Source organism: Ylistrum balloti, unplaced genomic scaffold (genome assembly GCF_031769215.1).
Source record: "Ylistrum balloti isolate Yb309-2 unplaced genomic scaffold, AGI_CSIRO_Ybal_v1 Utg370516, whole genome shotgun sequence".
Lineage (NCBI taxonomy): Eukaryota > Metazoa > Mollusca > Bivalvia > Pectinida > Pectinidae > Ylistrum > Ylistrum balloti.
This window is the reverse complement of record NW_026782331.1, coordinates 28,154-45,003: the sequence shown is the minus strand read 5'-3', so window position 1 is coordinate 45,003 and position 16,850 is coordinate 28,154. Positions and strand designations below refer to the sequence as shown.

At 33.9% G+C, this 16,850-nt stretch overlaps 1 protein-coding gene across 1 annotated transcript; it reads right to left on the bottom strand.

Annotated features, from left to right (window-relative positions):
* Nucleotides 1-9,341: 9,341 nt before the first annotated feature.
* On the bottom strand, nt 9,342-16,514 carry LOC132555808 (probable cytochrome P450 12d1 proximal, mitochondrial). The gene is made up of 9 exons (XM_060220171.1): nt 16,289-16,514; nt 15,874-16,105; nt 14,603-14,793; nt 13,454-13,652; nt 12,706-12,883; nt 11,839-12,008; nt 11,466-11,544; nt 10,191-10,397; nt 9,342-9,449 (listed from the first exon to the last, which is right to left on the bottom strand). Exons 1-9 carry the CDS (start codon nt 16,512-16,514, stop codon nt 9,342-9,344), a joined length of 1,590 nt encoding a protein of 529 aa, XP_060076154.1.
* Between the last annotated feature and the right edge of the window lie 336 nt (nt 16,515-16,850).

The window sequence follows — 16,850 nt, the reverse complement described above, 5'->3', positions numbered from 1 at the left end:
CTAAATATCTTCCAACATGAAATCGCGAAAAGAACTCAGTGTTTTCGTAAGTTAACGCGGTCCGACATAGCCGAATCCATGCTCGGCATACATAGAATAACTGCGGAGTTAGACAGAAAGAAACTTTTATTCCTTCGCTCATTGATCGATCTCCCTACGAACACCCTTTCAAAGCAAATATTTCTGTCGCGCTTGTATCAGTACCTTGAAAACAGTCCAACTCATCAAGCTGGCTTTATACCGGATATCGTAAAAATATTATCAAACTATGATCGTCTGAAGTACCTTCAATCATATCTTCAAACGTACACTTTTGAACTATTAAAAGTTAATATGTAAGTTAAATTAAACTACCCAAAACTGTATTCTACTAGACATAAGTCAGACGTGTTGTCCAGAAGCCAGAACATACTTTCTGTTAATAATCTATCACACATGTCCAGTATACATTCGCTCCCGGGTTAATTACATAAGCTTACCAATACCGTCTAGCAGGACAGGTCAGCAAAACCTTAGCTTGTCGTAAACCACCTAATCTACCACTATGTGTGTGCATTAGACCATGTAAATAACTCATGTGTTATCCACTTCTTGTTAGCAAATATGTAATATTAGATTATCAATGTCTACGACTTTTAGTATAAATACGACTAGGTTTCTAGCCAGTCGTCGATTCGGTTCCTGAAGGCATGCGAGTGTACCACCTCTCCATGTCTACACACAATAAATTTACATCAACCTAAACAGCGTTTGGATTTCTTCATCTCCACTCAACACTGCAACACTCTTCATTCTCAACAAAGAAGTTCACCCACTACACTTTATCGGACACCACATCACTTTATTGGTCCCGTGACTTCACTTTATTGGAGCCGTGACCGTGACTTCACTTTATTGGCGCCGTGACCTCGGACACCGCTTCACTACGATCACCGGTCATTCGTAAGGTAAGTGAATTGATTTTTATCTTTTTATCCGTAGAAACATTTGAACCTTGGTCATTTTTTACTTACTAATTAATCTATACATATATACATACATGTTTCTTTTATTATAATAAGTCTTTTTCTAAATCTATAATGGAAGAAAATCAACACACCCAATCTTCAACTGAATATGCCATCCAGTTACTTAAAGCTGTAGATTGTGCCATGATAGAAAATACACGATTCCCATCACAAATACACACAGCTCCTTACAACACACACACCGACACATGTAGAGATGAAGAACCAATAGAAATAGACGCTACACGGGTAAGATCCATAAACACTTATACGCATGACAACAGAAATTCACACTCCACAGGAACTCGACCACAGAAACATACCACAAGTCACAAATCACAATATCACACTTACCCAGATCAACAGTCTACATACCGATACCATCATAATCCCTCTGGTCACCAGACTTCTTACGCAACAAATTCACACAAGTCTACACAACACTATCGCCACAGGGGTACAAACAACCATCACAGACACCCAAAGCCACAATCATATCATTACAACACAACAAGTATTAAATATTTCATTTAGTTCATTATGGAAGCCATTCCAAGATAAATTTCCAAACTATTCTAATGTTACTCTTCCACATAAGTTACAAACAATGGAAAAAATACCAATGAAATCTTTAATTCAGCAACTATCAGAAATTGAACCAATTGAAAGTAATCTTTGGGATTATAAACAGTATTTTATTCCTATTTTCACGTGTTTAGGCTTAGTTTTAGTATTTTTTAGTATATTTTGTGTATGGTTCAAATGTTTCTTGCGGAAAAAGACAAAAAGTCAATTTACAAAATCGAACGCCATTGACCAAAATGATCAAGACGGACACAAACCAAAATATTCCAGTCCAGCGGATGTATCAGAAATACAACTAACACAGCCGTTGATGCCACCCATGTATCCAGCACAGCTCTATCCACGCCTACAAAACATACTTCCACCACCAAGAATTGAAGAAGAGCCAGTGTAGAAATATTCATCAAACATGTTGACATTTACATTTATTTTCGTTAAATTTCGTCGTTTTGTCCTCTCGTCAAAAGAGACACTATTTTCAACATCATCCTTATTTTACAAGTTTTTCTACTATGGAGAGTTTACCTTACGTGATATTCAACATGGAGTGACCATTGTTTTCTTAAACTCTACCATAATGTGTTTGAAACAGAGTTAGTGATGTGGTTTAACACACACAAAAATGTAATTCTCTGTATCTCATACGACACATCTAGTAGAACTCAACAATATTTCGACAGACAGGAATCATCCGATGCAGTTTAATGCCGGAAAGACAGAAGAAGTCTTCGTTTCCTGATCAGAATCGTATTTATTATTTTACCTCTAACGACGAACTTTGTATTGTTTTATCATTAACTCTTCATCGTTTGTCTCAACCTTTTTGTGCGAGATATCACGTCTAGACGGTAGTACGTCAACCAAGAACTTTTCGTCATTTTCATATTTACAAGACTCATCATGTGATGAACATTACTTTTATTTGGCCTCTTCGTCAAGACTTGTGATTTGGAACCTTCGCCGTGTGGAACTATCAACTTGTGGAGTGATTGAACTGTCTTATTAATATTTCGAACTGTACTATTCATATAATAACTGTAATATCAATTTATTATTGCCTTTCGTTCTCAGTTCTTTATAAGTACACAATACTTTTATGTTTATTCTATTGCAAATATTGTAAAATTGCATGTATTACATGTAAGTTTTTATATCTAAATATTATATTGACCTCGTACATTACCTATGTATGTTACATCTTAAGTAGTATTTTATATATTTATGTCTATTAATTATAAGGAACCATCCCTTAATCGGGTAATAACAATAATTAATCGTTATGATTTACACAAAGTTTTCAATTACTAGTTTTATCAGATCTCAATGATCTATTTTTTTTTATTTTTTTTTTGAAATGTTATCTTGAAATGTTACAAATTGTGCTGTTTTACATATCATTATCCTTAGAGAGTTCCAAATCAATTATGTTTTCAATATATTCACACAACTTTTATTCACATACTATTTGGAGAGTTTCGCCTACGTGATATTACACGAGGATTTAAATGTTTAAACTCTACCATTTTATGTCAGAGTCAAAGTCAGTGACGTGGTTGTACACGCACAATATTCATATGAAAGACTTTGTTACTCATAAGACATATTTACACAAATACATATTTCTATGCGGATGACACATTCCCGATACATTTAATATCAATAACTTAATGATAAGGAACTTTCTGATTTTATTTCATTTTCTCATCAATTGTACTAGTCATAGCCTTATTGTGAGCGTGACGTCATGACTTAGCATAACAGACGGTGGTACGTCGTAACTAAGTATATTTACATATTTTTTCATTCATTAATTGTAACACAGCACAATGAAAACATTTGTCGATAATTGAAATTTATCAAAGTCGAGCGAAAGCCTTACTATCCACTTGTTTTTTTTTCTTCTCTTCGTTTTTTATCAAAATGTACATCGTTAACAAGCAAGTTTCATGGTTATTCATGGTTTTATTACAAAGGGACGTAACGAACTATTAATATTTTCATAGATGATGTCAAAATTATAACTAATTTGAAATCAATTTTATACAAAGGGACGAATGAACTATTAAAAGTTAATATGTAAGTTAAATTAAACTACCCAAAACTGTATTCTACTAGACATAAGTCAGACGTGTTGTCCAGAAGCCAGAACATACTTTCTGTTAATAATCTATCACACATGTCCAGTATACATTCGCTCCCGGGTTAATTACATAAGCTTACCAATACCGTCTAGCAGGACAGGTCAGCAAAACCTTAGCTTGTCGTAAACCACCTAATCTACCACTATGTGTGTGCATTAGACCATGTAAATAACTCATGTGTTATCCACTTCTTGTTAGCAAATATGTAATATTAGATTATCAATGTCTACGACTTTTAGTATAAATACGACTAGGTTTCTAGCCAGTCGTCGATTCGGTTCCTGAAGGCATGCGAGTGTACCACCTCTCCATGTCTACACACAATAAATTTACATCAACCTAAACAGCGTTTGGATTTCTTCATCTCCACTCAACACTGCAACACTCTTCATTCTCAACAAAGAAGTTCACCCACTACACTTTATCGGACACCACATCACTTTATTGGTCCCGTGACTTCACTTTATTGGAGCCGTGACCGTGACTTCACTTTACTTTTCCACAAAATTTTCCCTGGAAGAAATTAGTCAGAGATGCTATCAATCGAAAAGAAGATACTTTATTAAGAGAAAGAATGCACTGTGACCGTGACTTTTTACGATATCACGATACTCACCATACTTACTGTTCACCTCATATACTATGGAAGTTAAAGTGTTCAAAATCTTCAAGATGTGTTGCAAAAATGTTAACATATACTCCGACGTGGATAGAATCGGAATGTGAAAAATGCAAAGAACTGTACATTGATCCGATTCTCCATTTCTCATCTAAGTGTTCTGTGATACAGGAAAGTAGAACTAAGTTCATGGAACATGTCCTTGTTTCATATGGAACGGATATTTGTATTTACATTGATAACCTCTTCCATGAACACTCCCTGAGACTGTTATTGGGATGTATTGCTCGACATTTAAACAATATTTCGAATCCGACGATCAGTACTTTCTCTTCCTTAGAGACGGCATTGAGTTCCTGGACACCGCATCAAAAACATTTTATCGGAAAACAACCGCAAGATGTGATGTTTAAGTAGATGGTGCATCTCATCATAGTATGTGATGTGATTCAAAGTGACAATATATGTAAAAAGATAAGATTTCGAGCTTTTTGAACTTTTGCTTAAATTTGAATTTTGATATTTCCTTGTAAATCTCACTGTTGAGGAATAAAAGAATTGATTGATTTGATTATCATAAGGAAAGCCAAGAGTAACACACATGTCGTTGGAAAACGATCCATGTAAGAATTTCATTGGTGAAGGGAAATAACTCCAACAGAACTCAATTCCATATATATAAAACATTTAATATAACAAAACAATATATAAATTTTACAACACTTCATATATCACACTTAATTATAAACAATATATGAACATTACAAAGTACAAAACTCAAACGTAATAATAACAATATATGATTATTACAAAACAGAATGTATTATAGATAACAATGGCCGTATATAACAAAATATAATATTATTTTTATGTAGTAATAACACGATATTAAATTTAAAATACATACCACACGATATGTAAAAATAACAATATAAAAAATACAGAATTACAAGTTTGAAAGGAGAACCAAAGATTATAACATGAAACTTTAATTATGAAAATAAATATTTGAAAAAATATTAAATATAAGCAGAAATTATTGTCACTCATTTTGCGGCAGATAAACAGGCAATCTTTTACTGGATTTCATAATGTCCATCTTTTTTTCAAGACGTTTAGTCCGTCGTGTTTTGAATGAATTACAAAAATTAAGTAGATCACTAGAAAAAAATCTATAAGTGTGTTTGTCCAGTTAAAATTAGTTTTATAGTTGGACGTATCTGGGTTACTTACAATTTTGAAGAAATTGAAAAAAAAATTACAAAAAGTAAACTCAGATAAAATGAGGCAATTCCAAAATAATGAAAAAAAACGTGTACATTACATGTACATTTGTAAATTGCACTAAGTTTTTGATAATGTCAGGACTGTACATACCCACACCAACACGCACACACATTATATAAGGTGGACATATTCCGTAAAACTGTTTCATATCAGCACTGTTTAATAATTATAACAACTAACATGTTACCAAATTCTCAAACTATATGATATTCAAATAATATTATAAAAAATGACGAAAAACGTCTCATTACAATACTTTTCATAACCCAATCGGGCAATGGTACATCTATAGAAAGGAAGAATGACGTCATATCAAATGTCATTGAGATAATACAATGACATTTTCGTTTAGTTAAATAACAAGCTGAAATTGAGACATGTTTGGAATTATAACACTATCGTGATATGTAAATAATATTTGTTTTACACAAATCTTCCATTGTTCTCCTACTCGCTATGAGTTCAGTTCACTACAGAACACCACGATACACAGAATGACATGATACTGGACTTAAATATGTGCAATATTTTTTTTTAATTCTGGAGTGATATTGGCATTTAAATCCGTTAATTCTTCTTTTTCCGTATTAAGTAGTTATTTGATTTGTTAATTCAGTCTTCCATGAATACTCTTCACACGCTGTACTATTGATAAAAAACAGATTAAGATTAATTGGTATAGTAATATGAATTGATGAATGGTACAAATGTTATTAATTGTATGAAAATAATTGGAACATTAAAAATGATAAAATTATATTAAAAAAAGTTTGAAACTTGACTACAGCACCTGTTTATTTGTTTACATTAAACGAATACAGATTTGTCTTCTTTCTATCTTGGAATGGGTCCACTATATAATTGTACATGTTTGTACTGATTAGCATACGCTCTGTTGCATTGTCTATTGGCGTAAACCGCCACATCTATAGTACATATGACTATGTAGATAAAGTTTGATACAATCTTTACTACAGTCCATATATGTACTATATTTAACATCTATTCATAAAAAGGATAACAGTATTCAATATGTAATTAGATTAATTTTAAATACAGGAACACTAGATTTAAAATTAGATAAGTATATATGTTCATGTATAGTGATTCAACATAACGTCTTAATAAGCAGTGCATCAATTACTTAATTAACACAGGCTATGTACAGCAACACTGCATGTACATTGAATACATAATTAACATATGTTTGTGTACAATTGCACTTCATGTACATTGAATTTCAAATTAGCATAAGTTTATGTGATTGAACGTTGTACTGAATCTTTAACAAATTGATATACATTCATGCCTTAATCACGAAATATCTATGTAAATGTTTGACGACAGTTTACCAAGTGTTGATATTTCAATACCATAAGCAAGTTTGTCAACTCCATGAAAATAACGAATTTGTTCGTAAGTAATTATATGGGAAAGCTACATGTCTTGATGGCCTGTTAAAATGATTATAACTTGTCGGAGATGCAGTAATTAACCCACTTAAAAGTGTAATAGTTTTCGCGTGGTAAAGATTAGTGACTCACAAGTCCTGTCTTAATAGTTATAGAGACATATCGTTTTACTCTCTATTGTTGGTAACATACTATAGAGACACATTAATAACACTTTCAATTATACTCACATTTCTGTTAACAATATCTTTTGTAATAATCAGTTTGGATTTCGTTAATTTGAACCAATCTAAAGCGCTGGCCCTATCAACTTTTCCTCGATCTAAGCATGGATTTTGATACTGTCAGCCATAACATGAAGTTTTGCTACATAGACATGGAGTCTGACATATGTCTGATCTTTTCCATTTTCCTCAAATAAGGCACCCATGCCACATTTTAAAAGTAATCTATCAAATTACGATTGGTGTCCCTCAGGGATCCATTCTCGGGCCTTTAATTTTCCGTACACTGCAGTAAAAATTACACAAAATATGCCTACTACTGATTGGAGACTATGTATGCTCATGATATTTTCAAAGATGTAGAAAGTAATGTTATAGACGAGATAGAAATCTGAATTTTAGAAGATCTTAAGCTTACGTTAATGTGGATAGAACAAAACAAGTTAAGGTTGATCCTTAATAAGGCATAGTGCATGCTTAAAGGGTCATCTTAGAGACTTGCCAAGACTACACAGGTTAAACTTTAAGTAAATGGTAATGTATTATAAGATATACATAATGGAAAACCTTTTAGGTATTGTAACTGGTGAAGTTGAGATGGAAAGCCAAGATATATTTTTGTCTTGCAACTGGCGCTACCAATTATCGGAATACACCTGCCACAAATATTTTTGCTGTATTCGGCAGTGGTGGAAAGCAGCTGTATTTTAACAAGTGCTTTAATTCGATAGAATGACTTTTTGAGATAAAATAAAATTTTCGTTTAGCATTAAAAATAACTGTTGAACTAAGCGATTTTATATGTTGTTATGAACTGGGTTATTTACGAAAAATCGCCGTCATGTCCGTTGGAGTTTAGAGTTTATTTCTGTGCAGAAGAATTATTTTGGCAAGTTGAAGTTTTGATTGTCTGGTTTTAAATCAGTGTTGCAGGATTTAAATAGATAGAATATTCTTGCTAAAATACTGCTGATATTTTAACCCGCTTACCATGTATTCTGTCTCTATATACCAGGAACACATTTCACTTTATTTACAACAGTATATTGTTTATATAAATTATTGACATTTATATAAAAAAAAACTCCACGTGACGTTAATTTTGTTTCCTGAACAAAGCATATGCGTTGGGTTAACTTAATGCTAAGATATAACGAAAAAGGGATAATTAACAGCCCTGTTTCAGTAGTAGACAAATTAACCTGAGTGATTTGTTTTCATTTATTGCAAGGTACAGTATTGGTTTAACGCAAATTTTGAATCAAGCAAACACGCAAATTACTTAAAAACTAAACCCAGATATTAAAAAGGTGTTTAAAACTATCAGGAAACCAAATATATATATATATTATATATTTTGTGCGAGAACGTTGTGGTACAAAGCATTGTTTGATATAAATGTATGACAATAATTTCTATGTATTAGTTTTTGTTTGTTTTTAGCCTGCCGAAAAATCAGAGTAACCAGTAAATGAGGACAAACCGGGCCAAAATAAGACAGGACAAATATTTTCACTCAGACATTTGAAAAAATAGCCTGGATAGTTGTACTAGGTATTCTTTGAAATGTAAAAATAAAAAATGGGAAACGGCGATTTTAAATTATCTCACGTTCGTGTAGGTATATGTGTTAGCACACTTAAGCATCTGAATAGCGTCAGCCATTTTGTATATTTACCTTCGCTTGGTTGCCGAGGAAAAGTCATTCTGCTTTCACCTTCCATTATTTACAAATTTCAACGCAGTACAATCCAGACTGAATCATAACAAAAATCAAATTTCATTCATTACAGGGGTATACTCTCTCCTACCTCATATATGTCGCGCCTTGTTTGAATACATAGAAAATTAAGCACTTTCACTATACTCTCAACGCCATGATGACAATAAATAAAAAAGAAATGGACAGTCCTATTTCAAAGTGTTATATCCGTACAAAGGCAAGATAGCTAATGTAATTTCAATGACATTTCAGAAATCCGTCTGATGGGGTATAGACTCGTCACCACCGCATAATATGTAACATGTAACTGGGTCTAGGAAGTAGTCCTTTTTTGTGTTGATCACTAGCGTTCTGTAAAACGGAATGCAAGCTTATTTGCTGGTCTATAGGTGATGCTGGCTTCACGTCGGAGTGTCTCACCTACATATTCCACATGATAACGCTGTAAGATCTACAAATGAAAACAAAAAATTAAAAAAACGAACACAACATAAACTTGAATCTGGAATAGTGTTTTGATGCACATGATATACATATTATACCTCCTATAATTGGTTGCGAAAACCTCGCCTGTAAGTTCGGTTAGGCGAGAATGCGTCTCCATCATACAGCTCAGATAATGCGGTATATCCAAGCATGTACGTTTTGTTGAAATATCACATAAACGGCTTGTTATGAAGAGACCATCTTTCATAATATTTCATATGTTGTCATTTTGTTATCTATATTTTGCAAATCATTTCGATCAGTCATAAAATGTACCAAGCAAGAATATCTCCTATATTGCCAAATATATGTAGCTATGTTTGGGATTGCTCTCTTTAATTTCACAGCTTATATTTCAACGACCGTTTCAGGACATCTCAACTTGCAGAACATCCTGTATTGTTTAATCGTTAGCTCCATCATCAGACACAATTTGTGATTGGCAATAAATACTTACACAGAAAGCTGGACGATTTCAATGGAATGACTTCCATATAAATTGTTTACGTTTTCATGTTAGCGTTATTTTGTCAATTGTAAACTAATGGTAAATACTTTAACAGCCAAGGTTAGGGTATGAGATCGTTGATTTATGTATTAAAATTGTATTGATGTCTCATAACAATTTTTACTATATTTCCGATGACAGGTTTTTCTGTATCTGTTATAGAGTTACTAGTTGACATAGTATTAAGAAAATGGATACCTTTATGACAGCAATCTGTGCTTCCTGTTCAGCGAAACGCATGCCGATACAGGCACGAGGACCAAATCCGAACGGAACCATGGCAAACGGATGGTTTGTTTTAGGAGTATTGCTTTCACGAAGCCATCTTTCGGGTACAAAGGAGTCAGGTTCGGGGAACTCCTTGGCATCCTGGCAGGAAAAATCCGAGTGCATAGCAACAGATGTCTACAAAAGAATGGGACAAATGTTTATTTTGTTTTGAATGTTATTGTTGTATGCGGTTAATTTTACAGTCTAACCCGTCATGGATGAATCTAACCCCGCTTAATGTTCTTTGTCTTATATAGTTATAAACTAGTATGTCAGCTCAAAGGACATGTGAGCTTATACCAAGGCGCGGCGACCGATAACAATTTTTCTACAAGTCGCCACTAGTCAGGAACATTTGAAAGGCGACATCCGGAAGGTGAAATCGAGGAATTTCTTAACGACCTTCTATAGCCATTACAGGGTTTTGTCAATATTAGGTCAAAGGTATCTTTGCTTGAAAGAACGCAGTTTCGTATAAGGTGTAGTTGTACCCCGTTTGGGAACAATGGATGGGTTCCACAGCTTTCGATCACCTTGGGTTTTCCTCGGACGTCTCCTAAGTTTCGAAATTGAGGCACTTAATTATTCAGCTCAAAACTTCTATACCAATATTAACAGGGGTTATTCACTGCTCTTTTGTACAATATTTAAAATCTTTCTGTATGAGTGACACGGTTTTGTCCATATTGGTTTTGAAGAAAGTGACTTAATTTGGTATAAATAGTGATTATGAATCCTTTAAAGGTAGATGGGCTGGGCCTAATTTGAGGAAATAGTGGTGTCACTTTAAAGTCTTTGTTTTTCTCTTACTACCACACGAATGTATAACGCCGAAGGTTTCGAACCGGTCACACTGTACTGACAACAGGCAAATCAGCTGTTTCTCTACCAAAACGCTGGAACTGTAACTTCCATTTTTAAAAGTTGTGTCCAGGGGACAAAACACTTAACCTTCTTCACAAAGGTAACCACTCAATTGAAGGGCAAAAGTGTCAAAAGGGGCCATTTGGAGACGGAAACATCTTTAGAAAAGAAATGAAAAATGTATAAAGATCTCTTACGAAAATTTAATCGGGTAGCAGGTAGAGTTCCTATAATCTACCTGTAGGGCCAAAATTGAGTATGGCTGAAAAGAAATTCGTGTCCCAAATTTAGCACAATTATGCAAGTTATATGATAAACATAATATCGGTTTTTACCTACCCCTGCTGGAATGTGGTATCCCGACAAAACTAAATCCACATTAGTTCGCCGGATGTTTCCTGTCGCAACAGGGAGCATTCTAAAAGACAACAGAAGCAATGATTATCTATAATGTTCAATTTGATATTTTACTCTTATAGTCATTTGGCAAAAAATCGACTTTCTGATGTAAATTTGATTCACCACTGTATTGATTTAGCCTCATTAACATTTTAACTGAAAAACTGGAAACCAATTTCAGAGTTACTTCTAATTTCACGGGTAATACACTCGCAGTAAAACATAATAAAACATTAAACACGTATGGCATCCAATAATTGATTTAGCGACAAGCTTGACGGACTGTTTATAACTGAGATACCTAATTTCATACCTGTGAGTTTCCTTAATTACTGCTTTCAGGTATGACATGTTCCGAATGTTTCTTTCGTTGATTGAGATGTCTGTGGTTGGCAGAATAGCTTGGATCTCACTGTATAACTTATTCTGGACGTGAGGGTGTCGTCCCAGCAAATATAGTATAAAGGATATATGATGGCTCGTCTGAATAAAAAGTTTTTCAATCTCATTATTAAAGACTGTCCTTTGCTATTTTTCCTACTCGGCCATTTTAGTAGCCACATGATATACCAACATAAAATAGGTTTTTAGTTATTAAGATAAATATCAGTCTTCAACTTTGGTATTCGATTTTTAATAGTTCTACGATTTCTCATGCTATACATTTCTTTCGATATTACATCATTTTTAGATAGCAGCATCCCTGCATTCCTAATTTATAGTGTTTACATCTTGCAGTTGATTGCAGTCGATATTCAAGGGCCTTTTCTCATTAACAGGACTTCTGTGCCTTTTTCAAAGCTCTAAGTTAAGCCATTTACAGTAAGGTAAGATTATAGAAAAAAAGTATACAAGGTGATCTCAATGTTCTGTAGTTGATTCGGCTACGCTTTGTTTAACATTTTGTTACAAATATGCAAGTATGTGTGCCCCCTCGTCCCTGTTTAGTACTGACTCGTTGTAGTATTCCCAATCGAGCCGCATGAAAAGGGTACAAACCATATCATTAACTTGGAAACCTATCCCCTACACTACTTACGTCAGTACTCTTCACACTGACCATTTGTTTGATTAAGTTGACCATGTAGTATAATTATATATTCTATACCTATTTTTACGTGGTGTCTTTATGAAACTTTTTGAAGCTGAAGTCTAACACAAAGGAACATCAAGCACTTACTGTATCAACTCCAGCAAAAATGAATTCGCTGATAACAACGAGCACCTGCTCATCTGTTAAAGATGTTTTTGACATGAGATAAGGTACTAAATCTCCATGTTCTCCATCCACATTTTCACCGTCATTTTGTTTCTTTTGTGCTGCTTCCAGGGCTAGATTGGAATATTTAATGGCTATTCTGAAACGAAGTTTTGGTACACAAAGTATAATGTAATGCAATATGACATAGTTACAATTTAAGAGAAACATCAGACACAAACAATATCAAAGGAAATGTGGTCGGCACAGTAATCGGGCGTGGACTTTATATTGATATTGAAAATAAAATGGAAATACTAAACGACTGCACACAATATATATTGCGAAGATTAAGATATATACCAACACCGCTTTCTTGATTCATTTACAAACGAACGATTGGTAAAAAATATTGAAATAGATTTTGGAATTGCTGTGGAACACCTAAAGGGATCCTACCCGCCCCACACACCCCATTGTTTCATCTTTACTCGTTCTTTAAAAGTTGAGTCTTTTCCATTCGTTTCACCTCTGATTTTATTCTTAATTATACGCAATTTGAAAATCCCTCTCAAGAAACAGCGATAACAAACTTTCATTGTTAAAGTCAGGCCACCTGTCGTCAATTTTCTTTTTTCTGATCCGTCCAAAAATCAATCAGGCATAACTAGGGACCAAGGGGAACCTACGTATGAAGTCCGAGAGAGAATCTCCATTGCACTGGACTTACTGTTTAATGAAATTCTGTGATTTGATGAGTTTATTGAATGTAGGTGTGTTGAAGATCTTGAACAGTGGAATTTGTCGAAATTCTAAATGAGACACCTTCATAACGTCCTTGACTGATTCAATGAATCGAGTAGCCTCCATTTCACTCTCGGCATCCTGGAAAGCGCCAAACCTCTTGTTGAAACAGACAACCCCGATACCTGTGCATGTAAAATTTACATTGACTTGAATTTCATAAGATGCTATATCCTACTTCACGCATTCCAGAGAATATTATAATTAAAAATCTTAGCTATAGGCGGATCACTAATATTAACATTTACCGAGAGATATATTGCATGTTTGATCATGTTAATGAATTTCGAATGTCATTTTTTGCAGTTACCTGACAGAAATCATCGGAAAAAACAAAGAATATTATAAAAACGGAAGTGAAAAGAAAAAAAATCAATACAATTTAGACGCGTCAGTGTTGATATAGAATAAGAATGTTGACTAACAGAGACCTATGATGCCTTCGATAGAAAAAGAAAAGACAGAAATAAATGAAAACTTATTGGGAGGTGCACGAACCAAATAATTAGCAAAGTTCAATATCGAGTGATTAAGACTGTGTATGCACTGAATAGATCCATCATTCCAATATGCAAAAGGATTGTAGTCCACAGAGGAGTATAACATCTACATCTGATTGCGTTACGGTGATTAAATTTCAATTAACAAATCAATAAAGTGATTAATGTTAACAGTAAATTATTTTTAATTTTTAAACACTTAGTCGCAACCAATGATATGTCATAAATGTAATTAACAAGAACAAGTTTACATATATACATATTTGTACATCAATCGATGTCGTTCGAAAGTAAATTATATACAAACAGAAGAAAGTCAATTGCTGTCAGGTCACCTCAAAAATGTTTGTGACTGATGGATTCTCATACAGTAATATATTACATGTGATTGTTCACAAAACTGGTTTATGAAACAATGTTTGATAATGTTGGATATAATAGTGTTATACTCTATAATTAATATTTGAATTACAATATTGTATGAAGACATTATCATTATAACGGAAGAAAATACAGAACAAAACCAACCATTCACAGTATATTAAAATATTTCTCCTATGAAAACGAGTACTTACATTCTGCGGCGTATTTTGTTAAAACATCTCTGATGTCGTCTATGGTGCCATCCTCTTCCTTAGATGAGGCAAGTCGACCGATAAAATCATCTGCCACCAAACAATGTTCCGGTATATAGGCTGCGACTGTCTTTGGCAGAAGCATTTTCTTCTGGATATTTACTCGTAATTGGTACCACTGTTCCATTTGTCTGAACACATGAAAAGTTGTCAATGATATATCAAAATAACATAATGATACACTATGATATACATTATTTTGGGACGAAGACCCTGAGAAGTAGTTTAATTTCACCTTTAGATATATTGATGACGTCCTGTCTTGAAATATTAAAAAAATTTACTGACTACGTCAATCGTTTATATTCAACAGACCTGGAAATCAAAGATACGACAGACTCTTCTACATCAGCTGCTTATCTCGATCTTTTCCTATAATGAAACCAACATGGCCAGATTTCCATCCAGCTGATAAACGTGGTAATTTCAATTACCATATTGTGAATTTTCCATTTCTGGATAGCAATATCCCTGCGTCTCAAACCTATGGTATTTTCACTGTTGATTCGATATTCAATGTTCGATGTCGTCATTATCACGATTTTCATGCAAGAAGTCATCAACTGACTGATAAACTCGTAACACAAGGGTTCAAAAGATACAGTTGAAGAAAATTATGAGAAAGTTTTATGGTCGCCAAAGGGATCTCATTGTAGAAATATTCAATTTCTTTGTGTGACATGAAGCTGGACGTCTTTGATGCTCGTTAGTTTGCCTGTTGGTTCGGTTGTTGTATACCTCGCTCTCATTTGAGAACGTGACATTACTTACTCGCATTGACCAAGGTTTACACGGCGGTTGTCATCGATGAAACAGAAGTCTCCTCTTCCGGAACACCCGGTCTTATTCTCTTTATCATATTTTGTCCACGTTTTATTGAATCTAAGTTTTAATTATGTTGCCATGTTGGTATTGTCTTGATGTTTTAGGCGGTTCAAATCATTATGGTTCAGAAAGAAATAATACATATATCAAAACGTCTACACTCATTTCCTTTTAAATTTTCACCTGCGTTTGGCTTCTCGAAAAAGAAATTATACCAATTGTATTTTTAACTTAATTGAAAACTTTTTAACCGGTCAAAATGAAACGTTTCATGGATTTGAAACGCTGAAGTTAAGCATTTGATATTATCTTAAGCTTTGTATAAAAATATTTGTTACTCTATACAAATTGATACAACGTATTAAGTTCAACAAAGGAAAACTTACGATGTGAGTAGACCTTGGCAATTGGATACGAATTTCTTGTTGTAATGACTTAATGTGAAAAATGCTTCCCGAATAGGAAACTTGCCATCATTACGATAGACTGTTTCCATGTCTGCAGCATCAAATGTGTGCACCAATACATTTCCACCAGGAATAGTTTCTTTGTAAAGATTCCCGAACTCTCTCCTCAACATGGCCGATACTTCGTTGTGTTCCATCTTATAGAATCGGCCTTTGCAAAAAAAAAATACAGAAAAAATGAAATGATTTTAATATCTAATATACCTTGTCCATCAAAATGATAAACTGTCATTAACCTTGAAGTAATAAGGCAGAATATCAAATTTGAATCATCAACATCTTAAGAATAACAGGATTCGTTGAAACCATTTCTATTTTAAATGAGTATTATCACCTCCAGGTAGGTAGTAAGGCAGGGTTCCAATAATTGGATAACATTTCGGCCCGGGAAGTTCTTCGAATGGACGGACATCGGAAGCAATTCTGGAGGTATCTGTAGCAGTACTGCCTTCAAGATAATCAGCTGAAACCATAGTTGCCTTGCCGCGGTTGTTACATTTTGGTTTCTTCAACAAATTTCTCGTCAATGACATCAGTGGTCGATTACACGTCCCTGGCATGGTGATGAGCCTTTCTCTGAAACACAATACTACCATGTTCTGTTAAAGAAAAGAGACTGCACACCTATGTATAATGTATAATTAATGACATTCATTTGCGCTTGTAAAATAAATAGATTTACCTCCGACTGTATGATGATGGCGTCCTAACTTTCACGTGTAAGGTAGTTATATAAAGCCTAGCCAGTGTTGATTTAAAGTGTACACTGATTGTTTTACTATATCTAGCTATAAACTACTTCATATTCTACAATAAAAGGTCAAGAAAGTGCCGACTTCGCAGTTAGTTCCATTTCCCAGTTTTTATGATTTATCTGAAAGGCACATCTTTGACTC

What these genes read in the sequence shown, in the direction of transcription:
- LOC132555808 (XM_060220171.1), bottom strand. Translation starts at nt 16,514, where the DNA reads ATGCCAGGGACGTGTAATCGACCACTGATGTCATTGACGAGAAATTTG. An exon ending in AACAAAATACGCCGCAGAAT is followed by an intron (nt 13,653 to 14,602) that starts GTAAGTACTCGT and finishes TTACATGCACAG; the next exon opens with GTATCGGGGTTGTCTGTTTC. An exon ending in CACAGATTGCTGTCATAAAG is followed by an intron (nt 9,450 to 10,190) that starts GTATCCATTTTC and finishes TTTCATTTGTAG; the next exon opens with ATCTTACAGCGTTATCATGT.